Consider the following 10,611-nt stretch of genomic DNA (forward strand, 5'->3'; position numbering starts at 1 on the left):
GATCTTTCTGGAAAAAGTAAAGCCTGCCCTCTGCCTGCGCCACTCATGGCTGTGACGCTTTTATAGACCATTCACCCCTCAGCATACCCTAGCAACCACCGTGGGAGCCCATGGACAGATGGGGAAACTGAGGCTGGGGAGAGGCTGAGGAGAGGCTGAGACGGTCCTGGGCTCTCGTGACCCATCATGACACCCAGGAGTGGCGGAGGCCAGGCCTGAGTCCAGCGCTGGGCTGCCTCTCCGTCCAGACCCGGCTCTGAGGTGCGGGCCGTGCGGTCCAGCTGTTGCAGCCGGGCAGGGGTCGGGGTCAGCCCAGGGGGCTATATCCGGCTCGGCCCTGGAATGCAGCCCTGCCAAGGTCATCCTTCAATGGGTGGGTGCTAATTATAGACCTGCTTGCTCATCTTTCCAGGTCCCCCAACCCCCAGGGAGGCGGAAGGTCTCTGAACCTGCCCAGGGGCTCAAAGGGCCGCTCGGAGCAGCTGACGCCCCACCACCCACGGCCCGCCCGGTCTTCCCCATCAGAAGGGCCCCTCAGGCAGGGGCCCGGGGCCGGGCCTCGGGGCCCGGTCTGCTAACCTCACGCAGGCAGGGCCACCTTCTCCTGGGGACAGGTTCGGCAGAGGGGCAGGTGTGGGCAAGCAGAGCCCGCCCTTGTCGGCTCCCCGAGGGCAGGGTGACTGGTGGGCCACTCCAGAGACACTCTTCAGAGAAGCGTGCTCAGCACTGCTCACCGAGCAGTTCCGACCCGTCGCCCGTCTGCTTCGGACGGGGAAGGCGCCTGACCACCCCCCCCCCGCCCCCCCCGCGCAGGCTGTGCCCGTGTTGCCCGGCGCTTGGCCCATTTATCCATTTTCCCAGTGCGCAATGCCGCGGCGTGGAGCCCCGCAGTGTCCGGTGGCCACCACGCACCAACACCATCTCAAGACTTCATCTTCCCAGGGACCTTGTCCCCACTAAACACTCGCCGCCTGCCCCGCCTGCAGCCCCGCTCCCACCGTCCTCCTCTCTGCCCATGAACTTGGCTCCTCCAGGGGCTCCTAGAAGTGGGGTCACAGGACTTCTCCCTTGTGACTGGCTTGTTTAACTAAACTGTTCCCAAGGCCCAGCCACGTGGCCGCAGGTGTCAGGGTCCCCTTCCTGCTTAAGGCTGGACAAGCGTTCACTGTCCGGATGGGCCGTGTTTGGCATCCACATCCAACTGCTGACGGATATGGTGGGTCCCCCATGTGGCCAGAGGGAATAGCACGGCCTCCCACGTGTGTGCACACGTCTGTGGGAGCCTGTTTTCCGAACACCTTGGAGGCCATTCCCAGAGGTGCCGCTGCTGGGTCACACACTGGGCCAGTGTGTCCCTGTCTCAGGAACTGCCCCCCGGGCTCCGCAGCAGCTGCCCATTTTGCATCCCCACCCATGTGGATCCCAGACCCACAGGGAGGCGGGTGGCTCTGGGGTGACCCCGCCCATCCTCACTGTTGCAGAAGCAGGTGGAGGGGGTAGGGAAGTCACCTGGACAGTCCAGGAGGGGCCCCTGGGCCTCCCAGGGACCACGTTGCTGGTCAGCAAGTAGGGTACAGCAGGACATCTGCCATGAGCTGACTTGGCACAGACCCTCCCCGCCGCAGCCTGCCCCAGGCACCCCGGGAGTCCGGGGACGGGCCCCCCAGAAGCCAGGCACCTTAAACAGGTCAAGCCTCCTCCCAAGCCTCAGCTTCCCAGGCTGTACGCTGGCCGTGACCGTGGCCTGCAGCACCCTGCTAAGTGCCCTCAGGCTCTAGGCCCGTCCCCTGGAGTCCTGAGGCAGTAGCTTTGACCTGCCACCTGGACTGTGGGCACTGCATTCCTCCAAGTGCTTTAATCTGACACCAAAGACTTCCCTTTGGGCTTCATTTTCTTTTTTTAAAGATTTTATTTGTTTATTTTTAGAGCGAGGTGAAGGGAGGGAGAAAGACAGGGAGAGAAACATCAGTGTGTGGTTGCCTCTTGTGTGCCCCCTACTGGGGACCTGGCCCCAAACCTAGGCATGTGCCCTGCCTGGGAATCGAACCGTTGACACTTCGGTTCGCAGGCCAGCGCTCAATGCACTGAGCACACCAGCCAGGGCGGGCTTTGTCTTCATGTGTGAAAACCAAAAAGCTGGTTGGGAGGGAGTGGCCAGGGGTCAACAGCAGTCAGGGACAGGGACGCTGGTGTGAGCCTGTTTTCGGACTCCCCGTGGCCCTGTCCTTGGCACCCTCGCGTCTGGACTGACCTCAGCGGGGGCAAGAGAGGGGAGGCCCCGGCCATACCCCTCCCCTGGGCCCTGGCACCCGGCGGCCGCTTCCTCCGAGGTCCGGAGTAGAGGACGCCCTGCGCTGCCCTTGGACTCCCACCTGGGATCTGCCCCAGGTGACCCCACCCACCCTCACTGTTGGGGAAGCAGGTGGAGGGGGCAGGGACGTCACCGGGCTCCCTGTTGCCGGTGGACTCCAGCCAACACTGCCTCTCTCTGAGCCCCATCTCCCCAGGCGGAGACAGAAATGTCCCGCACATCTGAACCCAGCGCTTCGGCCCTGACTCTGCGGGCCTCACGAGCAGATACATCCATATAAGAACTGCAAGCGTGTCCCCTCAGACTGCGCTATTATCTATCAAATAACAAGCAGAATAACATACTTTAATGTCCCCATCACACAGCCCATGCATGGTCCCACAGCTATACTCGGGGAGCCACCTGGCTGGCCGGGACCTCGCACTCGGCTGGCCTTCCTTGTGGATGTGGGTGGCGCTAGTGCCACCCACAGTGTCTTCCTTCCAAGCATAGCGCGCCCCCCCCCCCCCCCTCTGCCTCTGGTCCCANAGCGCGCCCCCCCCCCCCAGCTCTGCCTCTGGTCCCAATTTGACTGGCACTTGCCCAAGGAAACCAGGAGGGGCTGGGCATCCATTCTGTCACCCCCGAAGGAGCCACCAGTGCGGGAGCAGGGAAGAGGGCAGGGAGGAGTGGGGAGTCAGTCATGGGGAGCTGCCCTGCCGTGATGGCCAGCCAGGCTGGACAGTGGACGCCCGGCCGTGCGGCCGGAGCGTGTGAGGCCCCCACTCCCCCGGGCTGGCGGCTAAGGGCCTCCCTGGCTCCCCTGGCGCTGCCGCCGCCGCCAGGGCTGGGCACCCTTGCCGGGTGGCTCGGGCAGGCTGCCGCGGAGCCCGGCCCCACTCTGCAGCAGCCGCACCATCTCGTGGTCCTTGTGGTCCAGCATGCGGGGCAGGAACAGCGAGGACTTCTGCGTGCGGCGCGTCTTGAAGCCCCTGCGGGGCCGGCCCTTGCCATTGACGGACACGTACCACAGTCTCTCCGCGCCGGGCTGGCGCTGGGCCCCCGGCCCGCTGGGCCCCGTCCGGTACCTCCGGGAGGCGTAGGTGTTGTAGCCCAGCTCATGGATCCGCTCCACAAACTCGCACTCAGCGTTGTAGTTCTCCTGGGAGTGCGGGGCAAGACGCAAGGTCAGCGGCCCGGGAGGCCACCGGACGCAGGATGCGGGTCCCAGGGACAGCTTCCTGTTTGCCGAGCTCCCCCACCCCGACTGCGCCCGGCCCGGGCCCTCACACCGTCGGCTTTCCACACCGTTGCCTGGGCTGTGCCTCATACCAGAGTGCCCCTCCTCCCACCTGTGTCTGGGGAACTCGGCCTTTGGGACTCAGCGCGAGTGTCCTTTCCTCCAGCAAGGTTTCCTGAGCCCCTTAGGAAGAACGGCTCTCGCTGCCTCTCCTTGGGGGTTCTCCAGGTTCCCACGCCCCTCCACGGCCTGCCCAACCCGCCAGTTGAGGCTCAGTCCCCACTGCGGGCAGGTGGCCGTGCCCAGGGCCTCCTCCCCTTCAGGCCTCCCCTCCCTGAACTACATCAAGGGGCAGGGCTGGGCACAGGGGAAGGAGGGCAGTGGGACCTGGCGTCTCCACTGGGCCTGGCCACCCAGCAGGAGCAAGAGACCCTCCGGGTTTGTCCCTGATTGCAGGTCTGTCCCTGTCTGCAGCCCACTCTCAAGGGTCCCAGGCTGGTGGAGACCAGCCCAGGAATTCGGCAACGGGTGACTTGGAAGGACTCAGGAAGCAAGATGTTTCAGCAACAATGCCACGGGTGGGGGTGGGGGGTGGGCCTGTCTGTCCCTATAAGCCCCGCCCATCTCTGTTCTTCCACCTACAAGTGGAGGCTCAGAGCTTGGGTGCTCAAGACCAACCTCCACACTTTACAGGTGGGAAACTGAGGCCTGGGGAGGTGCCAGTTCCCAGATCACAAGGGATAAGGTAGCATCTTGGCCAGTGCCTGACCCCTGCATTGTGTGGGCTCAGGGCCCTCTGGGGGCTGTCAGTAGGCTCAGGGCAGACTTGCCCCACCCCCGAGCTCTGCAGGTTGCATCAGTGTCTGTCCCCAACGCTGGACTGTGACTCTTCTCCCATCCTCTGTCCTGGGCAAGGGGCGTCCGCAAGGGCTCAGACCCACCCCCCAGGAAGCCAGAGGCTGAGCTATCTCTTTGCTGAGACACTCGGTGGGACGGCGGGTGGAGGGAACCATTTGAATGGACAGTCCTGTGGGCCTTGGACAGCAAGGGGCTCAGGCCCTCCTGTGGGGGCTCTTGGGGGGCTGAGCACCCTGTTGCACCTTTTAGGGGCTTCCGAAGGTGCAGGGAGGGCAGTGGGTAGGCACAATGAAGGTGTCAGGAGAAAGTCGACTGGACACTGTCCCCAGGGAGGTGACATTTGGAAAGGGTCTTTAGGGAGGGGTGGGCTGTCCAGTGGACAGCTTTGGGGACGGGATCGTTCCATGCAGCAACAGGGTGGCCAAAGGCATGGAAGGGCGGGTGGATGGCTTGTTTTTCAGGACTGAGAGGGGGCCAGAGCCGGGAGGGGCTGAGTCTCGGAGTGATGGTGTGGGGGTGGGGGCAGAAGGCGTCTGGGCCGCTGCTCTGGGGGTGGAGCTGTGGCACCTGAGTGATAATGGTGGGCAACTGGGCCGTCCTGGAGGTCACACTGGAGTGGGTTTGCATTTTAGGAAGACCCTCAGCATGCCCCTCCCACAGGGGGTGGCAGGAGACTGCTGAATGAAGGAAGGAACACCAGATGGGAGAGAGGGAGGGAGGGAGGGTAGGCAGATGGATATGTGGATGGATGGATGTGGATAGACAGAAAGGTGGACGGACGGATGGATGGACCTACGGGCTGGAGGAGGGCGAGGCTGGAGGCCAGCAGCCCTGTCCCACGGGTGCCGAGATGACAGCCTGAGTTTTGAGGGTTCTGGCAGAGGGGACACGGCGGGAGGCGAAGGGTGCAGATGCAGAAGAGTTTGGAGCTGGAGCCTAGGACTGGGTGTGGTGCTGGGTCGGCCGGACTCCCGGCCGCCTGTGGGCTGGAGCGAGTGGCTGGGGGGGTGGTAATCTTTAACGGGGAGCATTCGGGGAGCTGCTCCACCCTCTTGGAGTGTGCCATCCTGTGTGCTGTCGGGGGCGGCCTCTAACTGAGAAGGGAGATCAGGGCTGGAACCGGGGGCTGTCAGGGTGCAAAGGCCACTGAGCCACAGAAGTGGATGAGGTGGCCTGGGAGGTGACAGAGAGGAGGGCACCCCACAGGCAAGAGGCAGGGCAGCGGGCACAGCACTCACAGGCTGGCTGGTGGCGCCCGGGACGGGGGGGGGTGGGGGGTGGGGGGTGGGGCGGCACCTGGCTGCCTCACCTCCAGGTTTCTGCAGGATGGGGAGCCTTTCAGCTAGACCTCCCGCTGCTTCCCGGTGAGGCCAGGACCCTCTCTTCCTCCTTCCCCAAAGCCAAAGCCATCAGCCCTGGGGTCAGAAGCTCAGCTCACGCTTCGTTCTGTCCCCGGAGCCGGGGCCTGGTTGCCCATAAAAGCAATGGCAGTAGCCTTAGGCTTCCCCTCTCAATTCAGCCGTCCCCTCTGTGGACATCCCGGTGTGGCCAAGAGGCCTTCAGCAGCCATGAGTGCAGGCCAACAAGATCTCCTCCCTGGTGTCCCCTCCCCTCAAGAACAGAAAGTCAGCCCCTGACCCACGCCAGGGTGCAGCGCCGAGGGACTGGAAAGCCACGTCCCACCTCTAGAACAGCTTGGACAAGACCCCGGGCGGAGGGCAGGCCCTGTGCACGAACCGCCGCTGGGGTTTGAGAGGCTGGGCGCCAGGGGGGCCCCCCCGTCCGGACGCGGCCCCACCCAGGGGCCCCTGCGTCAGAGCACGGCAGAGGGGTGCATTCCAGCCCTTTGCATTTCCTTTCGCAAAGCGGCGGAGCATCTGTGACAAAAGAATCAGCTTACAGGCGGGTTTTCCTGTGACCCTTCTTGAGGGTGATTTGCCCGACTTCAAAGGGGCAAAATGGTGCATTTCCCCAGCAGACCCACGACGGAGGGAGGGGCCTGTGTGGGCGCGACCCCCAGGGCCGCGTGGGTTGGTTCCCGAATGGAACCCCTCTCGCTGCCTGAGAAAGCACGGGCCCGTGTGCCTGACCAGCTGGAGGCAGCAGATTTCCCGGGGCGTGTGTTTCACTCCCTTCGCCCCCACACCCCCACGGCCCAGGCGGAGGGTACACTGGGTTTCATCCTGTGCTCTTGGGACTGGGGTCCCGTCTCCCTTCCTCTGGGTTCCCTCCTAAGAACTATCAGCCGGCTCCTTCCACACACCCCCACCCCCGCCCCCAGGGAGACCTGGCTCACACACCCTGCCGCCTCCTCCCTGAGCTCCGGGTAGAGGAGTTCTGGCCCGGGCGGGGCTCACACTCGCTCCGCCCAAGGTTCCCTTGGGTCCCCTTATTCCAGTGGGAACTGGGGGACCACCTCTGCCCTACTCCCAGCTCCCTCAAGTGACCTCCAGGGGAGACGGCAGCTCCCTCCATGCCCATCCCCAAGAGAGCCTGGACTCACCGAAGCGTAGAGCCGTCCCCTCCTGTTCATGGCCAGGTACCGTCCGGAGAAGAGTCCCTTAATGGCCACAACGCCTACCTCCACCGCCGTGATCTCTAGGATGCCTGGGAAGGGTCAGGAGGGCTCATCACACCTCTGCCTCCCCCGGAGCACAGGTGGAGGGCTGCGGGCTGGGCGCCTGCTGGCCCTGCCCAAAGCTGAAACCCACACCCAGGAGGCTGACGTGGGGTGTTCAGGGGAGAGAGAGCGATGCCTGGGCAGGGGGCGAAAAGCGGCAACACCAGAGAAGGTGCCCCAAGGAGAGAAATTCAAACCTGGGGTGGGGGGGCGGGACAAGAAAGCTACTATTTCAGCCCCCTGCCTCTCGGCCAGGGAGTGTGGCCTTGAAGGACGTGGAGACAGCCTCGCCAGCGAGTCTCAGGAGACTGCTGGGGCCCAGTGCCCCGCCCGAGACGGACACTCGCGTATGAGCTGGAATCCAAAGCCCTGCTGTAAACACCAGTGTGGGCTCTCTAGCCCCATGGCCTGCACCACAGTGCCCCGGGGTCCCCAGCGCAGACGGCTGGGGCCCTGGAGCAGCCCGCTGACAATGTCATCCAGGCGCACAAGGAGGGTGTCACCCAAACCCGCTGGCATCGGACCTGGGCAGGAGATGATGGTCCCATGCCCTCGAAGGGACAGTCTGGCAGGGGGCCAGGTGAGAGCCCAGAGCTCACAGAAGAAGCGTGTTGGGCTCAGCCACTCCCGGAGAAAGTTTTGATCTCCCCTCCTGGACACAAGAGTGTATTTTCTCAGGGGCAGGGAGTGCAACCAAAGGCCCAGGGGTGGGGGGCCTTTGCTCCAGAGCCGCTACAAGAGGGTTGGGGTGCGGAGGGAACTCTGTCCAGGGGTGAGTCCCCACGGGACCGATCCCAGGGGCCAAGAAGCGGCCGCACTCGCGGGAGTGCTCAGGGGTGCGGGCTGCCAGCGGCCTCTTGAGTCCCCCGACTCAGGCGGGAGACCAGAGAAACTTGCGACTGGATGCCGCAGGACAGGAGCGACTGCCCGCAAACGCCCTCCTCCATTTCCCTGCTGCCTGCGTTGGACACCCCAAGAATCTGGATGCTCTGTGGCTGTAGTGGGTGGACTGGACTTAGGCAGAACCGGGGTGACCTCGGGAGGCAAGCTCGAAGCTTCCGCGGCCGGGTCCTGCGCACGGGGAAGGCCCGGGGACGCGCGGCTCCGAAGAGTCCCCCCAAAACGCCCTCCTTAGGGCTGCGGCTGCCCTGGAGGAAGCAGCGGTTTCCCGCTGCCGCCTTAAACCCACCGCAGAGCGTCCTGCGCCCGGCAGGAGCCGAGCGCACGCCCCGCCTGAAGATCCCGAGGCCTCAGCCGTCCGCCCACCCTCCTCACGGCCGTCCGGCCAGGCCCCGAGCTCGGGGCTCCCCCCCAAGCGGAGCCACGGCACCAGCTCCGGCCCGGTGGTCAGAGGAGCCAAGCGCCGGAGCCGCGCTGGACCGTGGCACGAGCGGAAGACTCTCTGAGCTCCTAACCCGTGTCCTGAGGCAACGCCCGGCCAGCCGCCCGGAGGCCAAGGGTAGAGGCCAGAGGCCGCAGGTTCCACCCAGGGGAAAAGACAGGGTACTGGTGGTGGCTGTGGCCCCGGGCGGCTATCTTCTGCCCAGAGGCAGCACGGCGCTTGCCCGCCACCTGGGCAGCCGCGAGCCGGTAGGGCAGAGGGTCGGTGGGGCGCCCCGGGGGGTCGACAGGAGGAGGAGAAGTCGTCAGAATAATAAAGAGCATGATAAATGTCTTGTCCAGCGCCTTTTCTCCGAAAAACTCAAAGGGCTCGAACTTGTCAGGGCCCCTGACTGCTGCAGTGAGGGGCCCTGGGCCGCCTACCGCGCGCCTCCCGGACCAGCGAGCAGGGCAGGGGGCAGGGGGCAGGGGCAGACGTGGCGGGCCGGCAGCCGCCCTGGTCCTCTTGGGACGTGAGCCCCACCCCACCCCCAGGGCCCCCTCGCGCTCCTCTGGACCCGCAGGGAGGGCAGGGCACCTCGGCGGGCCCCCCAGCAGGAGACTCGCGCTTTCCGGGCACCCTTCGAGTGCCGAGCCCTCCCGGACACCGCCCCTCCCCGGGACCCCGGCCGCGACGCCGCGGGCTGCACACTCACTGTAGGCGCTGTTCTCCAGGCTGCCGTTGACGCGGCCGCTCGGGTGCAGCTGGAGGTGGTACTTCGTGGCGCAGTAGAGCTTGCGGCGCCGGGGTGCCCCGCCGAGGTGCTCGTAGACGCCGCCACGGCCGCCGGCATCGCGCGGCAGCCGCACCCCGGTGCCCGCCGGCCAGCCGGGCTCCAGCAGACTGAGCAGCAGGAGCCAGGTCAGACTCATCGTGGCATCGCGCCCGCCTAGAAGCGGCGGTGGTTGCAGGCGAGCGCGGCTCCCACGGAAGGGGCGGCAGCGGAGCTGGGCTGGGCGCGCGGACCCGGCTCCCGCGCCAGGCGGTGCCGACTCCGGCTGAGCGGAAAGGGGGGAGGGGAGAAACGCGGGAGGAGGAGGAGGGGAGAGAGTGGGTGGGGGGAGAGAGAGAGACTCTCCTTTAATTTTCACCCAGGATCGGGTGAAATTTCCCTCGCTGCGCAAAGCGCTGAAAGAAAAGACGGTTCGGCAACAAAAGGCCGACGTGGTCCCTCGGCGGAGGCGCGGGAGGGGCGAGAGCCCGGGCGCGTGGGCAGCGCGGCGAGCGCTGGGCTCCGGAGGGCGGCTGCCCGCGCACACTCGCCCCCGCGCACGGCCGTCGAGCCGCGGCTCCGCTGCGCCGCGCGCCTCGCGCCCCCGCGCGCCCTGCGGGCTCTGAAAGGTCCCTCCCCCGCCCCGCCCCCGCCCCTTCCCCCAGACCAATTATGCCTCCGAAAATTATAGAGCGAGGCCTCTAGGCAGCCGCCCCGGGCCCTGCCACCCCCTCCCGCCCCCCATCAATCCCCCAGCACAATGGGGGCGCCGCCGCTGACTGATGTCCGCGAAAACAACTTGCGGGAAGTCGCGCTGACGAACGCCCATTGGAGGCGGCGCGTAGTGAAGGGGCCCCGGAGGGCGGTGGCGGAGAGGGCCTGGGCGCGAGCGCGCGTGGGGGACGCCGCCTGGGCTCGTGTCTGCGTCCCCCGGTCTCTGGGGGAGCCGCAGCGCTGTCTTGGGCGGCCCAGGCAAGGTGGACCCGCCGGCCGGCCGAGAAGGGCTTTATTCTGTCTCGCACTCCAACCGGGCAGATCCGGAAGCGCGAGGTTTACAAACGTCGGGGGGTCCCGAAGGGTCTGGTCCCTGCCGCGAGCCGGGTGCGGGGTGGGGGGCCTGGGGAGGAGGACCGGAGAGCCAGAGAAAGGGGCACGAGGCAGAGAGCCCCCGAGAGCACGGCGCACAGGCACAGAGAGAGAGGGCGAAACGGGAGAGTGTGACCGAGAGGAGAGGAACCAAAAAGCCGAAAGGGAGACCTAGAAAGCCGGGAGTGACCCCCAGAGGGAAGCGGGGGAGTCTGGCGGCCACAGCGAGGGAAGAGGAGAGGGGAGAGGAGAGAGACGCGGCCAGAGGAGGGGGAACGGATCCCCCTGCCTGGTGGGTCGGAGGCAACAGAGCGGGTGGCCCCGTGGCCTCGGACTGCCTGAGAGGCCCTCTCTCTCTCTTTGGGACGCCATGGGAGCGGGGCTGCAGATAGGAGCATTTGGAAACGTCACACCCTCACGCCCT

At 66.0% G+C, this 10,611-nt stretch overlaps 1 protein-coding gene across 1 annotated transcript; it reads right to left on the reverse strand.

The window, feature by feature from the left end:
• Window positions 1–3,092: 3,092 nt before the first annotated feature.
• Window positions 3,093–9,261, reverse strand: FGF3 (fibroblast growth factor 3). Its single transcript, XM_037062617.1, has 3 exons — window positions 9,045–9,261; window positions 6,892–6,995; window positions 3,093–3,452 (listed from the first exon to the last, which is right to left on the reverse strand). Exons 1-3 carry the CDS (start codon window positions 9,259–9,261, stop codon window positions 3,093–3,095), a joined length of 681 nt encoding a protein of 226 aa, XP_036918512.1.
• Between the last annotated feature and the right edge of the window lie 1,350 nt (window positions 9,262–10,611).

The sequence above is a fragment of the Sturnira hondurensis genome, unplaced genomic scaffold, assembly GCF_014824575.4.
Source record: "Sturnira hondurensis isolate 20B ecotype Veracruz unplaced genomic scaffold, ASM1482457v3 Scaffold0014099, whole genome shotgun sequence".
NCBI classification, from domain to species: Eukaryota; Metazoa; Chordata; class Mammalia; order Chiroptera; family Phyllostomidae; genus Sturnira; species Sturnira hondurensis.

Coding starts and splice junctions, on each gene's coding strand:
- FGF3 (XM_037062617.1), bottom strand. CDS start 9,261: ATGAGTCTGACCTGGCTCCTGCTGCTCAGTCTGCTGGAGCCCGGCTGG. Junction 6,996..9,044: donor CCTGGAGAACAGCGCCTACA/GTGAGTGTGCAG, acceptor GACCCTTCCCAG/GCATCCTAGAGATCACGGCG. Junction 3,453..6,891: donor GGGGACGGCTCTACGCTTCG/GTGAGTCCAGGC, acceptor CCGCACTCCCAG/GAGAACTACAACGCTGAGTG.